This window comes from Myotis yumanensis, unplaced genomic scaffold, assembly GCF_028538775.1.
Source record: "Myotis yumanensis isolate MYYU_CA2020_CCGP unplaced genomic scaffold, mMyoYum1.0.hap1 SCAF_5, whole genome shotgun sequence".
Taxonomy (NCBI): Eukaryota; Metazoa; Chordata; class Mammalia; order Chiroptera; family Vespertilionidae; genus Myotis; species Myotis yumanensis.
In genome coordinates, this window is record NW_027223756.1 from 90,962,694 (window position 1) to 90,987,837 (window position 25,144).

The 25,144-nt window shown below is 50.6% G+C and overlaps 1 protein-coding gene across 8 annotated transcripts in view; it reads left to right on the top strand.

Moving 5' to 3' along the window:
* Positions 1-533: 533 nt before the first annotated feature.
* The window catches only part of CRTC1 (CREB regulated transcription coactivator 1), a 65,979-nt gene continuing 41,368 nt past the window's right edge, over positions 534-25,144 (top strand). For all 8 annotated transcript variants that reach the window (XM_070416471.1, XM_070416474.1, XM_070416475.1 and 5 more), the window contains exon 1: positions 534-676. In XM_070416471.1, coding sequence (XP_070272572.1) covers positions 551-676 — 126 coding nt within the window. In that variant the 5' untranslated portion in view covers positions 534-550. The remainder of the gene's footprint in view (positions 677-25,144) is intronic.

Sequence of the window (25,144 nt, forward strand, 5' to 3'; positions counted from 1 at the left end):
TCCATTTGAAAAAATTCTTGGGTCATTTGTCAGTGACCCCTCCCCGACTTTGCGCCTCATGAGGGCGTCCGCCGGGCACATACTGGCCCTCAATAAATAAATACTCGTTGAGCGATTGAATGCAGGAATGAGCAACGTCCTGCACAGCTCTCGAAGCTGAACTGACTCGGCCTCAGGGTGCTCCCTGTCCGTGGAGGGTGCTGGCCCTGTCCTTGAAAGGGTCTGGGTCTGACTGTATCCCTCTTGGAGGACCCAAGGCCGCTGTCCAGCGGGCCAGGAGGAAGCCCACTGCGCCTGCGCCGAAATTTCCCTTCGCTTCCCCCGCGGGTCACGACAGAGCAGGCGAGGCGCGCGCATGCGCCATCACCCCCGCCGCGCGGGAGGTGCCTGCGTTGCTGTCCCGGCCGCCGCCGCGCCTGCGTGTCGCCCGCCGCCCGCGGGCCTGGCCGGCGCGTGCGCGGTGGCCCTGACGAGTGGGGGGGGGTAAGGAGGTGGAGGAGGAGGAGGAGGAGGAGGCGGAGGAGGAGGAGGAGGAGGTGGCGGCGAGAAGATGGCGACTTCGAACAATCCGCGGAAATTCAGTGAGAAGATCGCGCTGCACAACCAGAAGCAGGCGGAGGAGACGGCGGCCTTCGAGGAGGTCATGAAGGACCTGAGCCTGACGCGGGCCGCGCGGGTGAGGGGGCTGCCGCGCCGACCCCCTCAGGGCCGAGAGGGCGGAGGAGAAGGCGCGTGTCCAGCGCGTGCACAGGGCGGGGGCGCGCGGCGGGGGCGGGGCGCGCGGCGGGGCGGGGCTTGGCCTGGCCCGAGGGGACAGGTGTCCTCGCTCCTTGGGCGTCGTGGGCGGGATTGGTGCCCCACATCCTCGGTATCTGTTGGGGGACAGGTGACCCCACATCACTGCTCCCTGGAGGGCAGGGGTCTCCATGTCATGACCACCTGGAGGGAACAGGTGCCACTACATCGTCGTTCCCTAATGGGGACGGTGTCTAACATCGTTGCCACCTGAGGGGGACAGGTACCCTCCCATCATTGTTAGCTGGAGGGGCAGGGATCGCTGCATCATTACCGCCTGGAGGGAACAGGTGCCGCTACATCATTGTCACCTAATGGGGACAGGTGTTTCTACATGGTCGCTGTCTGAGGGGGCCAGGTGCTCCCATGTTACTCTACCTAGGGGTGACAGGATGACACTGAGGCGTAGGAACCGGCGATGCTTGAAAGCATCACTGGTACGTGGGGGGCGGTCGATATGTGCTCCCATATTGTCACCTGAGGGGACAAGTGATCCCACATGGTCCCTACTTGGCGGGACAAGTGTCTACATCAGGGGTGCCTTGCCTTACTTCCTGGGAGCCTGTGGAAGGACAGGTGGCCCTGCTTGCAGACCTGAGGTGGAAGAGGCCTTCTGGACTCCATAGGGCAAGGTCAGATGTGGGGGTTCGGAAGGGGGTCAGGAAGGCAGATGTGCTCAGTTCTAGAGTTTGGAGTGGAGACAGCTGCCCCTTCCCTGGGCAGCCTGTATGGTGGGGACCAGGCGATGCTCCTCCCACCGAGACAAAGGACAGCTGCACACAGATGCCCCGGCCTTTAGGAACAGGGTGGGGGGTCAGCTTTCCTCGGGTGGCTGGGTGGGCTCGGTGTGTAGAGGCAGGCCTGGCTGTCTGCTCACCTCACCCGGGAACCACTGTGGCCCAGAGCATGGGCTGGGTGGGGGCCGAGGTTGGTGGCCTGGCTTTTCTCCTGAGCCTCAGCTCTCTGGCTGCACCATCGCAGCAAAGTACGAAGCTCCTCGGGCCTTATGTTCTTTGTGAAGTGTGTCTAGCAAGCCCTGCCTCGAGGGTCAGAAGGCAAGATGCTCTTCACAGGTGTTGGTAATGTCTGCTGTATTCCTCAGAGCAGTGGGATCCCCACCCTGCACCGTGAGGCTTCAGGGCGGATTTGACACCCACGTGGCTGGTTTCTGGATTTGGCCACTGGCCTGACCGTTTCAGGCAGACCTACCTCTGTGACTTCAGCTTCAATCTGATTCTGCAGATGGAATTTTCAGGTCATGTTATTTTCTCATTAGTCATTTGTTTCGCTGTGAGATTGTGACCTTATGGACTAGAATGTATCTTCCTTTCCATGCATTTATTTGGCACATATTGGTTGGGTGCTCACTGTCAGCCAGGTGCTTCCTGTCCCTACCCCAGCAGCTCGTGTTCTCACTCAGGACATAGAGGAAGAGATGGTTGGTGAATGAATGAATGAATGTGAGCAACTGGATTGACCCCATAAGTCAGGGCTTCTGAGGGCAGGAGTGTCCATATCATGTTGTCTCCAGCACGTAGTGTGTTCTAGCACAAGTAGGTGTCAAATGTATATAGTATGACAGGAAGAAGTGGGTTGTGTGAAATTCATGGCTGTCTTTATCACTGGAGGTCCTGTTTCTGCCTTGGGGTTAAAAATGGATTATTGTTGAAAAGGTTTCTTTAACAGCTTTATTGAGATATAGTTCACATACCATATAATTCACTTGTTTAAAGCATACAATTTAGTGGGTTTTAGTGTATTTATGGAGTGTGCAATCATCTCCACTGTCTAATTCCAATAACATTTTCATCTCCCCCAAAAGAAACCTGGTACGATGAGCAGTCAGTCCCCATTCCTCCCTCCGCCCGCTCCTGGCAACCACCAGTCTGCTTTCTCTTCTATGCGTTTACCTATTCTGGACATTTCATGTAAATGGGATCATACACTAGGTGGTCTTTTGTGACTGTCTTCTTTCAGCATGATGTTTTCAAGGTGCATGCATGTTGTAGCATGAATCAGAAAACTTAATTCCTTTTTATGACTGAATAATATTCCATTGTTTGGATGGACTACATTTTGTTTGTCCATTCACCACTGATGGATTTAGAAAAGATTTTTAAGATACAGAGATAGCATTTCTCTCAGCCCTAGTAACCATTTCCCATCTCTTTCCTCCCTCTCTCTGTTGCCTTCCTTTACTTCAGGATTTGGGGAGGTGGGATGGGCATGGTCTCTGGGCAGAGATGAGTTTACACTGGATTTTAGAGACAGAACAGTGTTCTCTGCTGGGGGCATTTCTGCCCCCTAAGGGGCATATGGCAATGCCTGGAGACATTTTTAGTTGTCTTTACTGGGGGGAGGGGGTGCTACTGGCATATGGTGGGTAGAGAACAGGGATGCTGCTCACCACCCCAAAATTCATGGATGGCCCTACCACAGGAGTGAGTGATCTGGCTTGGAGGGAACACTGAGTGGGCAGGGGTACAGCCTTTGCACCTGGGCAGATAGAGTTCAAAGCTCTGCCCCTACTTTTATGGCTGTGTCACCTGGGCAGGCTGATGGCTTTTCTTGAACCTGGGACCAGGATGGACAAGCTTCTTCCCAGTCTTTTGGCCATTGCCTGTGGCAAATGGCATTTCTGCAGTGCCTGGTGTAGGTGAGTGAACCCACTTGATGCAGGCTCCCCTCCTGCCCTCTGTGGCTGCAGCCTTCCCTCACTACCTCCCTCTGCAGTAGACACCTTGGTTTCCCCTGCACATGCTAACAGATAGGGCATCGCCTTTTTGGTAGCTGTTCCTCTCCAGTGAATTCTGTAGGACAGCTTACCCACTCATGGAGTGGGCCACTTGTGTTTCTGCGTGTCCACACACGGTCCTCAGTGGTGATGGAATGCTCGCAGTGCCTTCCCATGTGAAAGGCCAGTCAGTAGACATTCAGTGTGATAAGCAAATCAACACTGCCACCTTCGTGGGGAGCAGGGACATAAGGGCCAGGTTGGGTGGGGGGACAGGGTGTAATGTCGGGGAGACCACTTTTGTGTTGCAGCACAGAAAGGTTGGGTGTATGAATGTTCCTCTACCACCCTAAGACTTGGGTTGCATGATATGCAGGGAAGGGCTGTGGTGCTCTGCTGTGTGACTTGGAGCAGGTTTTTGTTTTGTTTACTTTTTTTTGTTTTGTTAATCCTTACCTGAGGACGTTCTTTCCATTGCTTTTTCAGAGAGAGAGTGGAAGAGAGGGAGGAAGGGCGGGGGGAGAAAGAGAGAGAGAGAGAGAGAAACATCAATGTGAGAGAGGTTTTTTTTTGTGTGTGTGTGTGAGAGAGGTTTATCAACTGGTTGCCTCCCCCATGCGCCCCATCCAGGGGGATGGGAGGGAGCCTGCAACCCAGGTACGTGCTTTTCACTGGGAATCGAACACGACCCTTCGGTGCGTGGACTGAGTCACACTGGCCAGGGCAGATTTTTTGAATCCTGATCTATAAAGTTGGGGTAGTGTGTTCATTCCACATAATGACATTTTTGATTGTCCAGTATGACCCAGGGATCAGGTTAGGTGCATAATGTAGCATATAGAACATTAAGGGCCATGCTTTTGGGGAGTGGGTGTGGTTTTAATGGGGACAGGAGAGAATCACTGCAAATGAACGAAGCACAGGCTTGCAGAGAGAAGAAGCAGGGTGATGTGGACTGACTTGGCGGGGAGTGGAGGCTAACACCTGGACAGTGAGACAGAGCCCCCTATGCCGGTAAGAGCACCCCAGCTGTAGGACAGACAGATGCAAGGCCCTGGGTGGGGAGGGTTTGGCAAAGTTAAGAACAGGTCAAAGGACAGAGAGGCTGGCTTGTGGAGAGAGTGAGAGAGGTGAGGCTGGAGTGGCTTTGGGAACCCTGGATTCCACCTGAGGGAGGGGTGTCTGATGGTTAGAAGCCTGAGCTGCTGCTTGTTTTTTTCAGTAGCTGTATTGAGATGTAATTCCCAAGACATCCAACCCACCCATTTAAAATGCACCATTCAGTGGTTTTTAGCACATTTACCATGTTGTGTAACCATTACTTTTATCTAGTTCCAGAATATTTCTGTCACCCCAAAAGGAAACCATGTCCCCATTAGCAGCCATTCCTCATTGCCCAGCCTCTGGCAATCATTAATCTGCTTTCTATCTCCATAGATTTGCCTGTTCGGAATATTTCACATCAATGGAATCATTTACCATGTAGACTTTTGTGTCTGGTTTCTTTTACTCTGCATGATACTTTTGAGGTTCATCCATGTTCTAGTGTGTGTCAGTACTTCAGTCCTTTTTATGGCTGAGTAATATTCCATTGTGTGGATGGACCACATTTTGTTTATCTTTTATCAGTCAATGGACATGTGTGTTGTTTCCACCTTTTGGCCATTGTGAATAATGCTGCCATGGTTAATTATGTCCAAGTGCTCATGTAGATGCAGGTCTTCCTTTCCCTTGGGTGTACACCAAGGAGTAGAGTTGCTGGGTCATATGGTAACTCTCCATTTAACTATTTGAGGGCATTATCTGTTCTACAAAGATGGGTGTGAGCTGAACTGGCAATGGGATGAGAGGGGAGGGCAGCAGATAGTGTGAAAGGCCACTGTAGCATCTAGGTTAGGGACTTCGGCGGGGCGTAGCTTGAGCAGGATCAGTGGATTTTGGTGGTATTTTTGGCATCAGAGCAAAATATGTGCAGGTGGATTGCATGTGGGGCGTCACTTTCTTGCCAGGGGCTCAGGACACAGGAGGCTCTGAGCATCCCAGGGAGCAGCCCCAGGGCCAGAAAAAGCCTGTGTGCAAAGCAGTCCACGTGGCTTGGCTTAACTGCAGCTCTGGCTGCACTGAAGGAAGCGGGGAGTTCTTCTGGCTCTAACCTGTGGTAGGGGTAGCTCTGCATAGGCTGGCGGAAAGCGCAGTGGTGAGCTGAGCATGAAGACCGCCCCCAGTCCTGGCCCCAGTCCTGGCTTTGGCATCCTTTGCCTCTGTGCCGGCTGTTCCAAGTGTTTGGTACCATCTGTAGCTTCCACGTATGCACACATGCAGGACTCCATGAGCTGCTCTGTTGAGAGGATGGGGAGCCATCCCCTGCCTCAAGAAAGCCCCAGCAGCCTCCGTGCTCTCTTGGTTGTGAGCTGCGCACATTGAACCCTAAGAAGATATGCCCATGTCCTGACCCCCAGAATCTGTGACTGTGGCCTTATTTGGAAAAGAAATCTCTGCAGAGGTAATTAGTTTAATAATCTTGAGATGTGATCATCCTGGATTTAGGGTGGTCTTAAATCCAGTGACTGGCGACTTTATGAAAAGAGGAGAGGACAGAGACACATAGGGAAAAGGTCATATGACAATGATGGCTAAAACTGGGGTGATGCAGCCACAAGCCAAGGATGCCTAGAGCCCCAGAAGCTGGAAGAGATAAGGAAAGATCCTATCCTAGAGCCTCCAGAGAGAGAGAGAGTGTATGGCCCTGCAGACACCTGTATTTTATTTTTTTACTTTTTCCCCAAAGGTATTATTCTTTTTTTAAAATATATTTTTTATTGATTTCAGAGAGGAAGGGGGGGGGGGAGAGAGAGAGAGAGAAACATCAATGATGAGAGAGAATCATTGATTCACTGCCTCCTGCATGCCCCACATGTGGGATCAAGCTTGCAATCTGGGCATGTGCCCTGACCAGAATCGAACCATGACCTCCTGGTTCAGAGGTTGATGCTCAACCACTGAGCCACGCCGGCTGGGCTGACACCTGTATTTTAGACACCAAGTCTCCAGAACTATAAGAGTATAAATTTCTGTTGTTTTACCTGATTGATGGTCATCTATGATGGTAAACCTGGGATATTGTCCCCCAGGCTGAGAGCCTGCAGAATCCAGGTACCTTATAGAAACCACCTTTAAATCTGTTGTTGTTTTTTTGTTGATGTTTTTTGCCTGGCCAAGTGGCTCAGAGTTGGTTGAGCGTCATCCCATGCACCAAAAGATTGCTGGTTCAATGCCTGGTCAGGGCACATGCCCAGGTTGCGGGTTTGATCCCCAGTTGGGGTGCGTACAGAAGGCAACTGATTGATGTTTCTCTCTCTCTCTCTCATCCTCTCCCTTCCTCTCTCTCTAAAATAAAAAAAAAAAAAATTTAATTCTCACTCAAGGACATGCTGAGAGTGAGAGTGAGAAAGAAGCATCGATCGGTTGCCTTCTGTACACCCCCCCCCACCCCCGCCGTACATATGAGGAAACTGAGGTCCCAGCTGGGAAGAGACAAAGCTGGTGTTCAGCCCCTGGATGAGCACATATGATGTGTCCAGAACAAGAAATTCAAAGTACAATCTAGAACCTCTGCTGTTCACAGAGCCCACTTGGGCTACTTGGCCTGTTCTTGTAAATAAAGTTTTATTAGAACATGGCCATGCCCATTTGCTTATGCCTGGTGTATGGCAGAGTTGAGTCATTGTGACAGAGACCATATAGCCTGGAGAGGCAAAAATATTTACCATCTGGCCCTTTACAGAAGGAGTTTGCCACTACTGGCCAATGGTTCTCATCTTCAGTTTGAGATCTGCTGACCTGGAGCAACATGGAAGATCTGGAGGATGGTGGGAGTCAGTTCTCCTACTTTCAGGGGCCTTTGAACCATCTGGTAGCTGAAGAGTAGGACTCCTAGGCTATCCCAAGATTCTGCTTCTGCAGGTCCGGTGTGGGTACCCGAATTCTAAATGGGGCTCTGAGGATCCTTCCATGCAGGCCTTGCTAGGAGGCCTGGGTGCTGTAGTCACCAGGGTTGTGCCAGGTGGAGGGAGAGGTTCAGCCTCAGTCTGGGGGTGAGCAGGCTGTCTAGCCCTCAATGGCCTAGTGGTCATTGTGGTCCATACAGCCAGAGAGGGTGTTTGCTATCACTGTCCCCAGGGCTGGCCACGGATACAGTGCCAGGTGACTCTTGCCCATGTGGTGAGCCTTGTGGTCCTGGTTGGGTTAATTAGGTTACACTGCCAGGCCATCCTGGGCATTGTGGAAGGCTGCTTTGGCCTTTCTCTGCTGCTGCCTGTCCTGGGGGCGTTTTTGGTTTCGGCTCAGGGCCTGGGGCTCCCTTCATTGTTGCTCCAGTGAGGGGAGGTGACAGCTTTAGTGCCTGGGATTTAGTCTTTGGTACTGGGGATTTATTTTTAAACAGGACCCTCTGGGAAATGCCGCTCAGAGGTCAGGGATGGGATCTGGCCTGGGAGGTACTGGCCTGAGTGCAGTCCTGGGGGAGCATCACAAATGAGTGTTCCCTGCTGATTCTGTCCCTGGGAGCACTTGTAAATATAATGGAGACAATTTTGGTTGTCATGTCTTGGGGGATTAGGGATTCAGCTCAACACCCTGCAGTGCCCAGGATGGCCCTACACCAGAGAACCAGCTGGCCCCAGTAGCCCTGTTGTACGCTCCTTTATGTGCTGGGATTATGCAGGTACAGAAGGTTGGGTGGAGGCCCCCGATTCCATGAGACATGTGACAACATCCACTGCAGCTGATGGCATCCTCCCTGGTTTACAGAGGGGGAGACAGAGGCTTGGAGAGTGTTAGAGGTAGGAGAACCGGGGTTGGACCCAGGCTTGGACTAACCCAGTGACTGTATATGTTCTCCCATCCATACTGCTCTGGGAGTTTGCCAGCTGGTCAGGGTAGGAGAGAGCCTTCCAGGCTGCTGGAACCTGGCATGCTGAGGAAATGGTTCAAGGAGCATAGGCTGCTTGGGCAGAGCTCTAGGAGGGAAGCAGTTGAGTGGTGGAGGGCCCTGGGCCAGGCCTTGCATGTGGGTGATGGGGAACCACGGAGAGTTCCAGCGGGATGGCAACGTGAGTGACTAGAGGTGCTAAAGCCCATGTGCATGTACCCAGTGGGTTGTTGCAGTGACCCAGAGGAAGAGCCTATTGCTTCCTCTGTTTTCCAAATGAGAAACAGGTGTGGGAGGTCCTATGGTTCATTGTATGTGGAGGTGCTGGGTTTGAACCGGTGTCTGAACCTGGGGCCCTGTGTATTTCTTAACGCAGCCATGGAGGATCATGGTGTTTGCTAAGCTTCAGTTCATAACCATCGGTTGAAGACCTTGGTGGCTGTCCCTGGTGTTTTATAAACCAGATATGCATTGTGTTCATTCCATGCATTCAAGCAGCCAGGCGAAGGAGTGGGCACAGAAGCTTGGAGTGGCCCATGGTGAGGACAGAGGGAAGGCTGATTTGGGGCATTTAGGGGATAATAATGACAGCATTTATTGGGAGATGAGAGGAAGGAAGACAAGGTAGTGGCTCCCTGGCTGTGATGGGGGACCAGACATCTTTTGTTTCTGGCCAGGATGTCTCTGATCTCCTCTTCTCTCCTCCTTCCTGCCATCATGTCCAGCTAGGCCCCCAGGGCAAAGGGGGGTACCACTGGCTGGATGGGGGTCCAGGTTCACAAACAAGGAACCCACCAAATGCCTCATGGTCCAAGGACATGGAGAGAGTCAATATTTATTATTTGCTAGATGGGAACAAAGTGTGGCACAGAGGATTCCACAGTACCTGATGCCTGACAGAGTCCCACAGCAGGCTTCTCTTTGCTTACTCCTAGGTGAGTTTAGACCCAGTCATCCCCTCTGGGTTTCACTCCCTCTTTGTAAAGTGGGAGTGACAGTGGCAACACTTAGATGGGTTAACCCGTGTAGTGTGTTCAAAATGGGGCCCTGCACACAGATGCTCTCTGTGTGCTCGCTTCTGAGATTTTGGAGATGTGCACTGCTAACACATGGCAGGCAGCACTCAGTGGGCATATGGCAGGCATTTAGTAGACTCTTGGCACATGCTCAGCAGGCACACATGTATTCAGCAGGTACATAACAAGTATTAGATGGACACACAGAAGGCACACGTGTAGTCAGCAAGCATTCAGCAGGTATACAGCAGGCACACAGGGTATACACAGCAGACACTGAGCGGTGCATAGTGGGCATTCAGCAGGCGCTATGCAGGCACTGGATTGTGACCTCCCTGAGGGCAGGCTCCTATTCACTCTAGAACAGTGGTTCTTTACCTTCCTAATGCCGCAACCCTTTAATACAGTTCCTCATGTTGTGGTGACCCCCAATTTCATTGTTACAAATTGGACATAATTAAAGCATAGTGGTTAATCACAAAGACAATATGTAATTATATGTATGTGTTTTCCGATGGTCTTAGGCGACCCCTGTGAAAGGGTCGTTCGATCCCCAAAGGGGTCGCGACCCACAGGTTGAGAACCGCTGCTCTAGAATCTCCTACGTTTCCCATCACAGTGTCAGGCTCCCCACTTAAGCAGTGGGAGTGTGTTGTGGGGACCTGTTCTCCATCTGGGAGAGTGAATCAAGCACTGAGGGGCATGGAGCCAGGTGGGTAGCATGGTGGTCTTAGCAGAGCTCAAGTTTTTCCAAACTACTTCCGGGAGAAACTTTGAATTTGTATTGACCACACGCAGTGTGTTACAGGATGGGTTGGGATAGGCAGGGGCAGTTGGGAACCTCTGAGTGCCCTGGGGAGAATGTGAGAAACACCAAGTACTCCGACAAGGTCCCCCATGAGGTGCCTGCAGAAGCTAGGGTTTGGATGGAAAAGCCCTCCTTTAGTTGGTACTTTTTGAGCACCCACCCTGTGCTGGGCCCTGGGGATGCCCTGCAGAATAAGTCAGATGGAGCCCTTCCCTCAGAGGAAACCATGCCAGTGGCCAACTGGTCCCTGGCCATGGCCCTGAGGTCACAGCTCTGAGAGAGTGAAATGGAGTGGGGGCCTTATGGGGGAGGTGACATTTGGGCTGAGCCCCCTGGGATGAGGCTGAGTCATGGAGGTGGGGAGTGTGAAGCCTGTAGTGGCAGCAGGGGCTAGCTGAGCTCAGTGGGTAATTCTTCATGGGCCTGGTTCTGGGGTTGGGGGGTACTCAGGTAAGGTTAGGAACAGGACCTGACTTGAGATGCAGGTTTAGCAAAGATTCCTCCAACCACCATCTAGGGATAGGCCTGGAAAGAGCAAGGAGGAGCCTTCAGGGACCTGAGAGGGTGTTGGGGCAGGTGTCCCCGGAGAGAGGGTGGCACCAGGGAATGAATTCAGACTTGCTGATTTGGCAGTTCTTCCACCTGAAATCAGGAATCTGATTCCCAGGGGCCTGAACAGGGAGGTTTATATTAAATGGCTTCTATTTAATGTTCTGGTGGCCTCAGTACAAGGAAAGACATTTCTGAAGGAGAGAGGATACCTCGAGCCCTAATTCAGTACATGAAAGTCTTCCTTCTCCAAGTCTATCCTGATGCTTCACTGGTCATGGGAGTCTCACCTCAAATCTGGAGCATGATCTTCTGTCCAGAGGTTGAATATACAGTGAAGGACACTTTCCTCCTTATCGGCTGTTAACTGTCTGTGCCCCGTTTGCCCCGTTCCCAGATACAGCCTTGGAGCTCTGTGGTCTTCTGAGTGTACAGTGCCTTGGGCTTCCTGTCAAGGGACGAAGACCCTGAGAACACTTACAGGCTGTCCCTTTCCTGCCAGCTGAGATTGCAGGGAGGTGTGCTGCCATGCCTTTATAAATAAAAAATAATTTATGTCTCAAAACTTTGATGGAAACAGAAAACTCAAAGTACTCCTTTCCTCTGTGCATCTGATACAGCTCACCTGGATGTAGAGATGGGTGGGTACATGCCAACTGGTCACTCACGTGGTAGTCTCTGGGAGGCAGAGTTCCCAGGGCTGGCTCTGCAGGGCTGCTAGTCCTTGGATTGGGGACACCGGGAGGTGGAGTGCACCCCACATTGATACGAGAGCTGTCCACCCTGCTGGAGGCTCAGAGTGGCCACTGTGTCCATGTCCTCTTGGCTAAAGAGCCTCCCTCATATTGAAGTCAGTTTTAGTGTTTCTCAAGTGGCTGAAGAGGCAGACCCCTGCTGCCCTCTTCCACGGGTCCTTTCACACCTGTGAGCATTGTACTGTCTCTACCTCTCTGTCCTTTCAGGCAGACAGGGTTTGATAGCTATAATTAGGACAGGAGCAGCTCATTTAATTGTCACAGAATCAGTGCACAGCCTCCAGAGTGATTTATGGGCCCAGCAGCCTCTTTCATGCCCAAAATGGCAAATTGCCGCTGATTCCTGCCACTGGCTCAGCAATTGTAGAGGGAGGAACTTTAAGGGTCCCTAATAGGGGGCCTGCTGGGGGCCACCTGTGCCCAAGAGCCTGCCATGTGGCCCCCTCAGCACCTGGCCAAGTGGATTGTCATTGCGGTTTGGGCTCTGCCTCTACTAGCTTTCCCCAACTGATTCCTTTCTGTGCCTCAGTTTCCCTCTGTAGAGTTGTTCAGATTAGATGATATGCCCTCCCAAAGCTCTTAGCCTTGTGCCTGGCCAGCATCGGTGTGCCCGTGGGCCAGCATAACATAGGGTCTTACTTGGCACACCCATGTGCCATGGCTTGACATGTGACAGATGCCATGACACTACTATGAATGTCTGTTGAGTGTCCTTTTCAGGGAGAGGGGGTGTATTCGTTTCTTTGTACTTTTTCTTTTGAGATAATTTTAGATTTTGTGAAAAGATGCAAAGACAGTACAGACAGTTCCTGTGGCTCCTGACTGTGAACATCTCACGTGACCAGGGTGGGCTGATCCAACCAGGACAACAGCATCATAACATTCTATGAACTAGACTCCAGACTGCATTTGGATTTCCCCAGATGTCTCCTGGTGACCTTTCTCTGGCCTAGGATTGATCCCTCCAGGCTCCCACATTAGGTTTAGTCATTGTGTCACAATCCTCTCTGATCTGTGATCATTGCTCAGGGTTTCTGCATTGTCCACAATCTTTACCCCCTTGAAGAGAACTGCCCAGTCTTTTTGTAGACTATCAGTCACAGTTTGGTTTGGGCTAAGGTGGTGTGTTTTTGGCAGGAATCCTACACAAGTGAAGTGCTAATTTTCTTTTTTAAAGTTGTGGTGAAAATACATGACAAAATTTACCATCTTAACCATTTTTTAAAAATATGTATTTTTATTGATTTCAGAGAGGAAGGGAGAGGGAGAGATAGAAACATCAGTGACAAGAGAGAATCATTGATTGGCTGCCTCCTGCACGCCCCCCCCAACGCCCCCCCCCCCCCCCCACTGGGGGTGGAGCTCACAACCCAGGCATATGCCCTTGACTGGAATCGAACCCAGGACCCTTCAGTCCCCAGACTGACACTATCCACTGAGCCAAACCAGCTAGGGCTTAACCATTTTTAAAAAATATATTTTTATTGATTTCAGAGAGGAAGGGAGAGGGAGAGAGAGAGATAGAAACATCAATGATGAGAGATAATCATTGATTGGCTGCCTCCTGTACACCCCACACTGGGGATCAAGCCCACAACTTGGGCATGTGTCCTGACTGGGAATCTAATCGTGACCTCCTGGTTCATAGGTCGACTCAACCACTGAGCCATGCCAGCTGGGCTATCTTAACCATTTCTGAAAAATGTTTTTATTGATTTTAGAGAGAGAAAAAGGAAGAGGGCGAGAGAGATAGAAACTTCAACGAGAAACATCAATATTGAATGGCTGCCTCCTGCACGCCCCCTACTGAGGATTGAGCCCCCAGCCCGGCCATGTACCCTGACCAGGAATTGAACTGGTGACCTCTTGGTGCATGGGTCGATGCTCAACCACTGAGTCACACTGGCTGGGCCTAACCATTTTTAAGTGTACAGTTTAGTGGCATTAAGTACATTTACATTGTTGTGCAGCCATCACCATCCAGCTCCAGAATTTTTCATCTTGCATAACTGAAACTCATTGAGCACTAACTCTCCATTCCCTTCCGCCATCCTGTGGCACTCACCATTCTTCTTCCTGTCTTTATGGATCTAACTCCTCTAGGGACTTTATATAAGTGGAATCACACAGTAGTTGCCTTTTTGTGTATGTCTTATTTTACTGAGTTTAATGTCCTCAAGGTTCATCAATGTTGTAGCAGGTGTCAGATGTCCTTCCTTTTTAAGGCTGCATAATATTCCATTATATGTATCGTATTTTGTTTATTCATTCACCTTTCAGTGGACATTTGAGTTGCTTCCACCTTTTGGTTATTGTGAATAATGCTGCTGTGAACATGGGTGTACAGATAAATGAAGATGCTCCTCGACTTAATGATGGGGTTAAAGTTCTGATAAACCTATTGTAAGTCAAAATGCATTTAATACACCTATCCTACCAAATATAGCTTAGCATAGCCTAAAATGTGCTCAGAACACTTACATTAGCCTACAGTTGGGCAAAATCATCTAACACAAAGCCTAGTGTATAATAAAGTGTTAAATAGTTAATGTAATTTATTATTTGTATTGCTTTCACACCATTATATAAAGTTGAAAAATTGTAAGTTGGGGGCCATCTGTACAAATATCTTTTCGAATCCCTGCTTCCATTTTTTTGTTGGTATATACCCAGGATTGGGATTGCTGGGTCATATGATAATTCTATGTTTAATTTTTCAAGGAACCTCCATACTGTTTTTCACAGGAGCTGCATTATCATCAGTAGTGCACAAGGGTTCCAATTTTTCCACAGCCTCATTAACAATTATTGTTTTATTTTTTTTAATTAGCAGGCCCAGAGGTGGTAGGTCATGGTTTTGATTTGTATTTACCTGGTGATGAGTGATGTTGAGCATCTTTTCATGTGCTTATTGGCTGTTTGTAAATCTTGTTTGGAGAAATATTCCTTGAAGTCCTTTGTCCATTTTCTTTTTTTTTAAATACTTACCTGAGAACATTTTCTCTGATTTTTAGAGAGCCAGGAAGAGAGAGAGATGTGAGAGAGAAACATAGGTCGGTTGCCTCCTGCACGTGCCCCAACTGGGGCTGGGGATTGAACCTGAAATCTAAGTATGTGGCCCAGCCAGCGTGGCTTATTGGTTGAGTGTTGACCTATGAACTGTTTGATTCCCGGTCAGGGCACATGCCTGGGTTGCGGGCTCAATCCCCACGCTGGGGATTTCAGGAGGCAGCCGATCAATGATTCTCTCTATTCATTGATGTTTCTATCTCTCTCTCCTCTCCCTTCCTCGCTGAAATCAATACAAATATATTTTTTAAAAATCTAGGTTATGTGCCCTGACCCGGAATTGAACCCGAGACCTTTCTGTGTATGGTACTATGCTCCTACCCCCTGAGCAACACTGGCTAGGGCTCCTTTGCCCATTTTTTCAATCCAGTTATTTATTTTTATTGTTGAGTTTTAGTAGTTCTGTATATATTCTGTATATTAACCCCTTATCAGATAATATGATTTGCAAATATTTTCTCACGTTCCATGGGAATGGGGCCTTTTCACTCTGTTGATTGTGTACTTTGACACGCAAATGTTTTTAATTTTGACAAACTCCAGTTTACATATTTTTTCTTTTGCTGACTGCTTTTGGTGTGATAGCCAAGAAGTCATTGCCAAATCTCACATTATGAAGCTTTTCCTCTGTTTTGAGTTTTACAGTTTTAGCTTTTACAGTTTTCGTTATAGTTTTATAGTTTTAGCTTTAGTCTTTGATCCATGTTGAGTTAATTTTTATATATGGTATAAAGTATTGGTCCAACTTTAGTCTTTTCATGTGGATATCCAGTTTTCCCAGCATCATTTGTTGAAAATACTTCCTTTCCCTACTGAATGGTCTTGGCACCCTTGTCAAAAATCATTTGACCATATATACACAAAGGTTTATTTCTGGGCTCTCTATTTCATTGGTCTATACATGTCTGTCTTTATGCCAGTACCCCACTGTCTTGACTCCTGTAGTTTTATAGTAAGTTTAGAAATCAGGAAGCGTGAGTTCTCCCACTTTATTCTTCTTTTTAAAGATTGTCTTGGCTATTCAAGGTCTCTTGAGATCCCATATAAATTTTATGGTGGGTTTTTCTATTTCTGCACAAAACATTTTTAGGATTTTGATAGGGATTGCCTTGACTGTAGATAGCTTTGGGTCTTGTTGCCATCTTAACAGAATGAACTCCTGCTCTTCTCCTCCCAGTTGTGACCCTGAGAAAACACATAATTGGGGTTAACTATGTCAGTGGGTGAGAATTGGACCTGCACATTGTTGATCTGCAGAGGAAGTTGTGTTTGCTGATTGATCACCCTGAGGAGCTACTGACTTAGAGGGAAGAGGAGGCTACAGGAGGGCTGCCTGAAGGAGAGCTCTGTGGTGGGTGGGACAGGAAGCGGGTGGGGGAAAGGATCTTCTGGAGGAGAGGAACCGTGGGTATAAAGACACAGAGCCTGGCGGGAGGTTGTGGTGGGCATGAATGTGGTGCAAGGTGACTCTGGGTGGGGGACAAGTGGCTAGAAAGGAGAGAATGAGAATGGAAGCCAGATTGCTACGGGCCCCCAAGAGCCAAGCTGGATAGCTTAGATGTGATCCTGAAGCTGGCTGTGAGGAAAGGGAAAAGGAGATCTAGATTGGCTTTGAGTTTAGGAAGAGCTTGATAAAAGATTGGTCAGTGGAACGAGGAGACCAAGTGCAGGAGGCCTGGGACCTGGGGGGCTCAGGTGACTACGAGGCCAACTGTGCTGGGGATGCTCGAGGGAGGAATGGGACTACCCCTGGGTTTCTGGCTGTGACTTAGGAAAGATATGGCACTGTCTCCAGGGCCAGTGGAGCAGGGTTGTGGGGTGGAGGATTAAGAGAATGAGAGCCTGGTGGGAGCTGCTGGATGGAGGATGGTCCTAGTATATCACAGAGAGTTCTGAGGGTAACTTGGCATTTGGGCCCTCCCTAGAGGAGTGACTCTAGAAGCACCGAGAGCCGTGTTTGAGGAAGCTCAACTCCAGGACCAAGACCAGGGGAGGAGTCGGGGGCTGAGGAGGAAGGGGGGCCCCTCTGAAGGGCCGCCATGGGTGCCAGGCTGGAGAGGTGCCCCCAATGACACACCAGTGCCTGCTTTGAGCCTCATGGCACTTGGAAGTACAGGGGCTGCAGCTATTTCTGGGGCAGTGGGTGTTGGTGGGACATGATGAGGGGCCACCTTGAGCCCAGTGATGCCCTGAGTGATGTTTGCCCAGGGGACAGGAAAAGATGCACCTGGTGGAGGACAGAGCAGTTGCAGAGGGGCTATACACATGAAAAGGTGGTGTCTAAGGGGACAGGATCCTAGAAGGCTCTGTCTCGGCCTTGTGTTCCTGCAGGTATGTTAGACTTCCTGAAGGTGGTGGTGGGAAGCTTGTAGGCGGTCTCAACCCCTGGTGCAGGGACAGGTGGGGTGATAGGAAGCCTAGGACAGCTGCTGCACCTTTCATAATCATCTAGGAAGAGACCGGATGGGGAGGAGGAAGAAACTGGGAGGAAATGCCTGTATAGGGGTGAGAAGGGGACAGACAGAATGTGTCTGGGGTCTGGCCAGGGGCTATGTCCACATGTGGGTGTGGGTGAGAAGTGGGGTGAGCTAGTGAACTTGTTGATACCCTCTTGGGACCCAGTGGGAAGCTGTAAGTGCACCCATGGGAGTGTGTGACCTGAGAGCACACAGTTCCCGGGACAGGAGAGTCTCCAGGTCACATCTGCCCTGGGTGGTCGTACTTGTGCCTGTACCACAACTCAGCTCTCCACACGTCACATCGGGCCCCATCCTGGAATACACTGGGTTCAGGAGTCCTATGCCCACCTGCCATGGATGGGCTCTTTGCTTCCCCCACCTGGCCCCTCTGTCCAGCTCCTCTCAGCACCAGGGACCCTGCAAGGGAAGGTGGCTCAGGTCACTCTGGCTTGAATTCTTCCATTGGCTTCTCATCACATTCAGAGTAAGGTCCCAAGAGACTCTGAGCCCTTCCCTTCCCCCATCACTTACTAATAGGTAGGCAGCCTGGCCTGGCCTTCTTGTCCCCCTTCATGCTGGCCCTCCCCCAGTATGCTCACTCTGACCCCAGGGCCTTTGCACTTTCTGGGCCTCCCACCTGGAGTACTTTTCCCAGCTTCAGTGTCACCTCCTTGGCCGCCTGGCCTCCCCCACTCCCCATTTCCTGCTTGTTTTATACATGACCTCTCACTCAGGAATCCTCTATCTTTTTTCTTCATTTGATGCCCAACTCTGCCTGGAGAACCAGGACCTATTTATGCTGTGGGTGAGCACATAAGCTGCCAGAGCTCGTTCCAGCCAGCACAGGCCTGCTGGCTTCCCTTGCTGCCTCCTTTCCAGCACCCTCAGTCAACTAGCTCCCTGTGTCTCTAGGTACCTACCCAGGCCTCCTGTCCTGCTGGACCTGGGCAGTGCCCAGTGGACCCTCCCTGGATGTGATCAGCCAGCTGGGCCAGACACACAGGATTTTCTGGGACTGCTGAAGGGCAAAGACAGGATCCAGTGTGAGTGGCCGGGCTCCTGGGCTGTGTTGAGCTGTTCCCTCTTGTAGGGACTGGGTGGGGGTATAGTGTAGGCTGCTCTCCAGGAGCCTCCAGCTCTTGAGCAATCCTGTGCTCTCCAGGCCTGGTTGCTGGCCCCTCTGATTTTGCCACTGTTCCCTCCCCAGGACTTTACAGGCCTCATGGCATTGGAGCATCTACTGTAGCTGGGGCCTCTAATGGTTAAACACCGGACAGGCAGCAGTGGATTTCTTCAGGGTTTTGGCTCAGGGAGAGACCTGCATTCTGGGCCTCTCTTGGCCCACATGCAGTCTGCTAGCTCTGCACCTTTCCATCCCAGTTGGTCTGCTTCTGGGGGTGGGGTTGGGGCTTCCTCCCTCTGGGCCTTGGGTCAGGCCATGCAGCTGCCGTGCTGGAGCAAAGAACGGCAGGGACAAGCTGGGCTTGGCGGCCCTAGGTCTGCAGCCAGCTGGGTGACCTCAGGGTGTACTGACCCTCTCAGAGCCTGGGCTCAGGCTTGGGGTGTGAGGGGATTTATGCAATGCCCATGCCTGGGAGGCAGGGGAGCCGTGGTCCTACGCTGGCTGATGAAATATCACCAGCCAGGAATTCAGGCCCCAAGTTTTTGGCACTTATAGTGTTTCAGGAGAATCCAGCAATTCTGATATTTAAGTTAATCTAAAAAATCTATTTTATTTTATTTTTTTATGTTGGCTACAAGTTTGCATTTTTTTGACGTGCTCTCAGGCCTCAGGAAGGCTACAGCTTTGACTGCCACACTCCCACCTGCCAGGTTGCAGGCTCTGACATGGGCCCATGGACCTCAAGCCCTCTGGGTTGCAGCAGATGAGTGACCATGCCACTCCTGGAATGGGTGCCGGGCATGTATGTCCATCGCAGGTTGCCTGTAGAAGGGATGTGCGATGGCCAAGAAGCCATGTGGCCGAGGGTCTCTGATCAGCAGTTCATGTTCTTCTGCGTACACCTGTGGGGCCACAGTGGCTTCCTGGTTAGAGGAAACTGCTCTGAGGACAGGGACTCTGTCCTTGGTGACTGTCCCTCACCCACACTGTTGTTCCACTGGTGGAGACTCGAGAAGGGGTGCTCTGGGCCCCAACTGTCACTCCCCTCCACACTGACGTGTACTTGGCCCTTGGCCACAACTTGGGGATGCTTTTCATTTTTTCATTTGATGAAATTCACAAAACATAAATTTATCATTTTAAAATACACCTTTCAGTGGCATTTTGTACATAGGCAATGCTGTGAACCATCACCTCTATCTAGTTCCAGAACATTCCCTTCAATCCCAAAGGAGGCCCTGTCACCATGATCAATCACTCCCTATCTTCCCTCCCCTAGCCCCTAGCAGCCATTATTTTGCTTCCTGTCTCTATGGATTTGCCTATTCTGGGCATTTCATATCAGTGGAATCATACAACATGTGGGCTTTTGTTTTTTGGCTTCTTGAGTATCATGCTGTAGTGTGTGTCAAAGCTTTGTTCCTTTTCATGGCTGAGTAATATTCCATTGTGTAGATGGACCACATTGTTTATCCTTCATCCATCGATGGACATTTGAATTATTTCCACCTTTTTGGCTGCTGTGAACATGGTTTGCAAGTGTTGGTGTAAACTGAGGTCTTCGATTCGTAGGGTTTGTACTGAAGAGTGGACTTACTGCAGTCTGTGGTAACTCTGTTTAACTTGTTCAGGAACTGCCAACAGGCTTGGGGTGTGAGGGGATTTATGCAATGCCCATGCCTGGGAGGCAGGGGAGCTGTGGTCCTACGCTGGCTGATAAAATATCACCAGCCAGGAATTCAGGCCCCAAGTTTTTGGCACTTATAGTGTTTCAGGAGAATCCAGCAATTCTGATATTTAAGTTAATCTAAAAAATCTATTTTAGATTTTTTAGGGAGAGGCCCAGAATGCAGGTCTCTCCCTGAGCCAAAACCCTGAAGAAATCCACTGCTGCCTGTCCGGTGTTTAACCATTAGAGGCCCCAGCTACAGTAGATGCTCCAATGCCATGAGGCCTGTAAAGTCCTGGGGAGGGAACAGTGGCAAAATCAGAGGGGCCAGCAACCAGGCCTGGAGAGCACAGGATTGTTCAAGAGCTGGAGGCTCCTGGGGAGCAGCCTACACTATACCCCCACCCAGTCCTGTTTGAAACAGGAGCATGACATGAGTTGAACTTAATAAAAGGAGAGTAAGGAGCTTCTGGCAGCATGCAGAGAGGGCTTCTGGCAGGGGGTTGGGGAGGAGGTTGGAGAGGAGGTCACAGGCTGGGACCAGTGTCCTAGAGGTCAAGCTGCTGAGACTTGCTCAGGAAAGCGACAAGGGATTGAAGGAAAAGGCGGGGGAGGGGGGCCTGCAGAGAGTCTGTGATGCTCCCCTCGCCTGCCCTTCAGCTCTTCAATGCTGCACTCAGGCCCTCCTCCAGCCCATCCCAGCCAGCTCTCTAACCTGACCTCCTTGTGGTCTCTCTCCCCTCATTGTCTACCTGCCCAGCCACCCATGCCATCATTGGTCTTGTCTCTCCAAGCCCGTATTATTCACCTTCTGGGCCCTTGTTTTTGCTTTCTCTTCCCCGGGCTGGGAAAATTCCTCCACAGCGAGGCCTGTCCAGGGAAGTGTCCACTGGACCACAAACAGTTTATGTGGGGCCCATCTCACTGGGCTGAGAATATGGTCTGAGGGCAGCGAGACAGCCTGAGGGCCCACCTTCCTCATCCCCAGGCCTGTAGCAGGTGCCACCCAGGGCCCTAGTGGGGTCTCGGGGGCTCAGGTCCCTGGGGGTCACAGGGTGGGCCAGGGCAGGCCCAGGAACCTTCTTCCTCAACCATGAAATGGCTTTCAAGGTTATGTAACTATGTCTAAAAAATGGAGCATAAAAGCTATTTTGGGCCCATGGTAATGAGGGCATCTCACTTTTATCTTTCCAGGGCCCCTGCCATTCTGGGGTGGGGGCAGCATTAAAGGAGCTACTGGTGGGAGATGGCTTCAACACAGAACCTGAGCAAAGCCTGGTGTCAGCTTGTGGATGTTCTGGTCAAAACCATTTGTTTGGCATTGGCCTGAGGCAGTTGCTGGCAGATCACCTTGTGGCGCCCAGGGTTCTGGAGGCTGGTGAATACTGACACCCTGGTATGAGAAAGGTCAGCCTCCTTGCCACATCTGGACCCCATGTCCCCAGGTGGGTCAGGCCCTGGTCAGAAATTTGGCCTGCCATTTTCAAGGTGCCAGGCTGAGGGAGGCCAGGACACATCACTGCAGCAGCGTTCTGCATATGGCTCCCTGTCTAGGCCGAGGGGCCCCTTGCTGGAGGCAGTCTCTCTATTTCCCATGAATGGCACCCTAGCTGGTGGTTTCTTACCCATTTGTGATGAGCTATAAAATTAAACTGCCAAGGGTCCTTTCCCTTGGACACAAGTAGAGATGTGTGCTTGCATGCCCCTAAAGCTGTGTGTAACCTGAAAGGGTGTGTTCAGTCAAGGCAGAGAAATGACAAGTTTTGGAATTTTCTCTCCCCATGCACAACACACATGGATACACCCGTCCTTTCCCTCTTGTTCCCTTTCCCCAGGCCTACCTAGAGCTGGGGGTGCCCCTCCAGACCCCTGAGCATGCTAGGCAAATATCTGTGACCCACTGTCCCTATGTGAGATTCCACTCCCCGGCCCCTCCTCTTGGACCTCTGACCTCTGAGGGGCCTATGCACTTTAAGCCCTCCCTCTCCTTCCTCAGCTCTGTCCAGCTTGGGGGTCCCTCTTCATGGCCTCCAGGGAAATCCCCATCCTCATAGAACCTCTTGCTGTCCAGATCATCCCATTGGCCCATTTTCAGGTTCATATCGGTCTCTGTTCGGGAGAGGACAAACCAGGGTGTCCGGTCCCAGCCCTGATCTCAGCAGGCTTGCTCACCCCAGTAATGTGGTTCACCAAGGTCTTTTCTGTGTTCCAAAGAGTTCTTCTGCTAGCCACCCTGTCCCCTGCACATTCCAGTCCCCAGCCCCAACATGGGGACATCTCTAGAAAGGGGGAAGGCTGGCCTTATCCTGGGTCCACCTTTTTTAGAGATGGTTCAGAAAATGCAACAGGGACGACTTCCCTCCATCCACCTCCCACTCCTCGGGCAATGTTCTCATTCTTACTGGAATTGAGGCCCTGCCCTGGGCTGACCCTGCAGTGGTTCCAGCTTCTTGTTCTGACCATGATAAAGGAACATCTTTTCGCATAAATCTGCGTTTTGGACATCTCCCTCAGGAGAGCTTCCCAGACATGGGATTACTGGGCTAGAGGGCAGGAACACGTTCACGTTCCCAATGAACACTACCAAATGGTTCTGAGGACACTTCAGGCCACCTGCCTCTTAGGGTGCTAGTCATTTTTGCTGAGGTTGACGTGTGCAGGGCAGGTCCATGTGCTAGTTGGGCTTTACCCCTCAGCCCCCAGTGACAGTGGAGGAAACAGGCTTGGGAGAGGAGAGCATGGCTTAGGAGCATTAAGGGCTGCAGGAGAAGTCTGGGGTGTTGCCACCATGATGGTTCTTGGTGTGGGATTTGAGGTGACATAGGATTGGGTGACTGTGATGGGTTGAAGAGTGCCCCTCCCCCAAATTTATGTCATAAAGTCAACATGAGGTCATCTTGCAGGAGGTTGGGCCCTAAACCCAGTGATCGTATCCTTGTTGATTGTGAATTTGGCTGACAATTCTATTATAGAGAAAGAGCGAATAGTGATATTAAAACATTTCTTCTAGTTAATTTTCTTTCAATGTGCACGAATTTGTGCACCGGGCCACTAGTGTGACTATAAGCCTAGGAATGCCATGGACTGCCTGCAGTTACCAGAAGCCAGGAGAGAGGCCTGGAACAGACTCTCTGTCAGAGCCTCCAGAAGGAGCCATCCCTGCCCACACCCTCCAGATCTGTGACAGAATAAATTTTGTTGTTTTAAGTCCCCTTAAAACAACAAAATGCTTTGTGGTCATTTGTTCTGGCAGTCCCAGGACACAGAGTGCTAAAAAGTGACAAATGGACAGAGAGGGGCTCCAGGGTCAGGTTCCCCCCAGCTCCTGGAGAAGTGTCTCTCACCAGTGCCCTGCCACCTGAGAGGCTGCCCAGGGGTTGGAAGTGTACACTGCCCTGACCCCTGTCTATCTGTCTGTCTGTCTGTCTCTCTCTCTCTTTTTTTTAGCTAGGCAAGGGACTTTATTAACCTTATTCCAAACTCTATTCCCAGACTTCCTCGGCTTAATTAGCTGCAAAGAATAAATTGTGAGCTACAGCATCCAAAGTATTTGGTCTTAAAAATATCAGAGATCTTCCCTTGCCAGTGTTGGTCAATGGTTAGAGCATCAGTCCTCTCAATGAAGGATCACAGGTTCGATTCCTGGTCAAGGGCATGTACCTGGATTGCAGATTTGATCTCTGGCCTTGGTCAGTCGGGGCATGTGCAGGAGGCAACCAATAAATGTGTCTCTCTCACATGGATGTTTCTTTCTCCCTCTCCCCCCATCCCTTCCACTCTCTAAAAATCAATGGAAAAAATATCCTCAGGTGAGGAATAACAACAAAAAACCATACACAGCCTGGCCAGCGTGGCTCAGTGGTTGAGCGTTGACCTATGAAACAGGAGGTCAAGGTTTGATTCCTGGTGAGGGCACATGCCCAGGTTGGGGGCTTGATCCCCAGTGGGGGTGTGTAGGAGTCAGCCAATCAGTTATTCTCTCTCATTGTTGATGTTTCTATCTCTCTCTCCCTCTCGCTTCCTCTCTGAAATCATTAAAATCATATTTAAAAGAACACACAAACAAAATATCAGAGATCTGCCCGGCTGGTGTGGCTCAGTTGGTTGATCGTCTTCCCATGCACCGGAAGGTCACCAGTTGGATTCCTGGTCAAGGCACATGCCTGGGTTGTGGGCTCAGCCTCTAGTAGGGGATGTGCAGGAGGCAGCTGCTCGATGTTTCTCTCTCTCCCTCTCCCTCCCTTCCTCTCTCTGAAATCAATAAAAGCATTTAAAAAATTTATACATGTATATATCAGAGATCTGGTCTTATGAGCTCCAGGAGCCAAGTGACATACATGATAATGCAGTCATAATATAAATGAGCAGCTCGAAGTTCCCTTTTCAAGCCTGATGTCTTTAGAAGTTAACTCAGTTCTGTTTGCCTCATTCTTGGAAGCTCCTCTGGCTGAAAGCATCCAGCCATGTGGATTCCCCAGAGCCTCCTGCTGTGCAGGGCCAATAGCCCCTGAGGAGGCCTGGAGAGCTTCTGGAGATCACAAGGAAACAAGGTGCCTTTGGCTATTTAGATGGGGTTGCACTGTGTGCTGGGGTTGGCCACCTGCTTCAGGGGATACTGTCCAGCAGTGAGCATACTCAACCGTGCTGTGGGAACCAGGTGCTCAGACAGATGGGGTGCGGTTGGCGCGCACGTGCTGGTCATCTTGTGCCATTCACGCAGTTAGCCTTCTCTCCTAAGGATACAATGACATGGAACCAGGGGTAGCAGATAACTGAAATGTAAAAAGTCATCTAGCATAGCTTCTACCAGATGATGGCAGAAGGTAGCTTGGTCTTCCAGTTGGCCCTGCTGGTGTCTCTGGGCTTTTCTTTCAAGCTGTGTGTGGACCCTGCAAAGCTCAGCCCCCCACTTCCCACTCAGGGCCCTCATACCTGTCCCAGATCAGCCAGGGCTTATACAAGGCAGAGATGAGGAGGTGGGGGCAAGTTGCATTGCTCACAGCATCATGCTCCAGCCCTGTGGCATGGTGTCCAGATGCAAGCCAAAGGGAGGTGTGCAGCCAGGCTGAGCTACATACCCAGCAAGGCCCCATATTTCTGTTGTTCTGCCCAGTGCACCCAGGATAGAGTGAGGAAGGGAGAGAGGGAGAGAAACATCAATGACTGAGAGAATTATCCATTGGCTGTCTCCTGCACACCCTCTACAGAGGATTGAGTCCACAACTGGGCATGTGCCT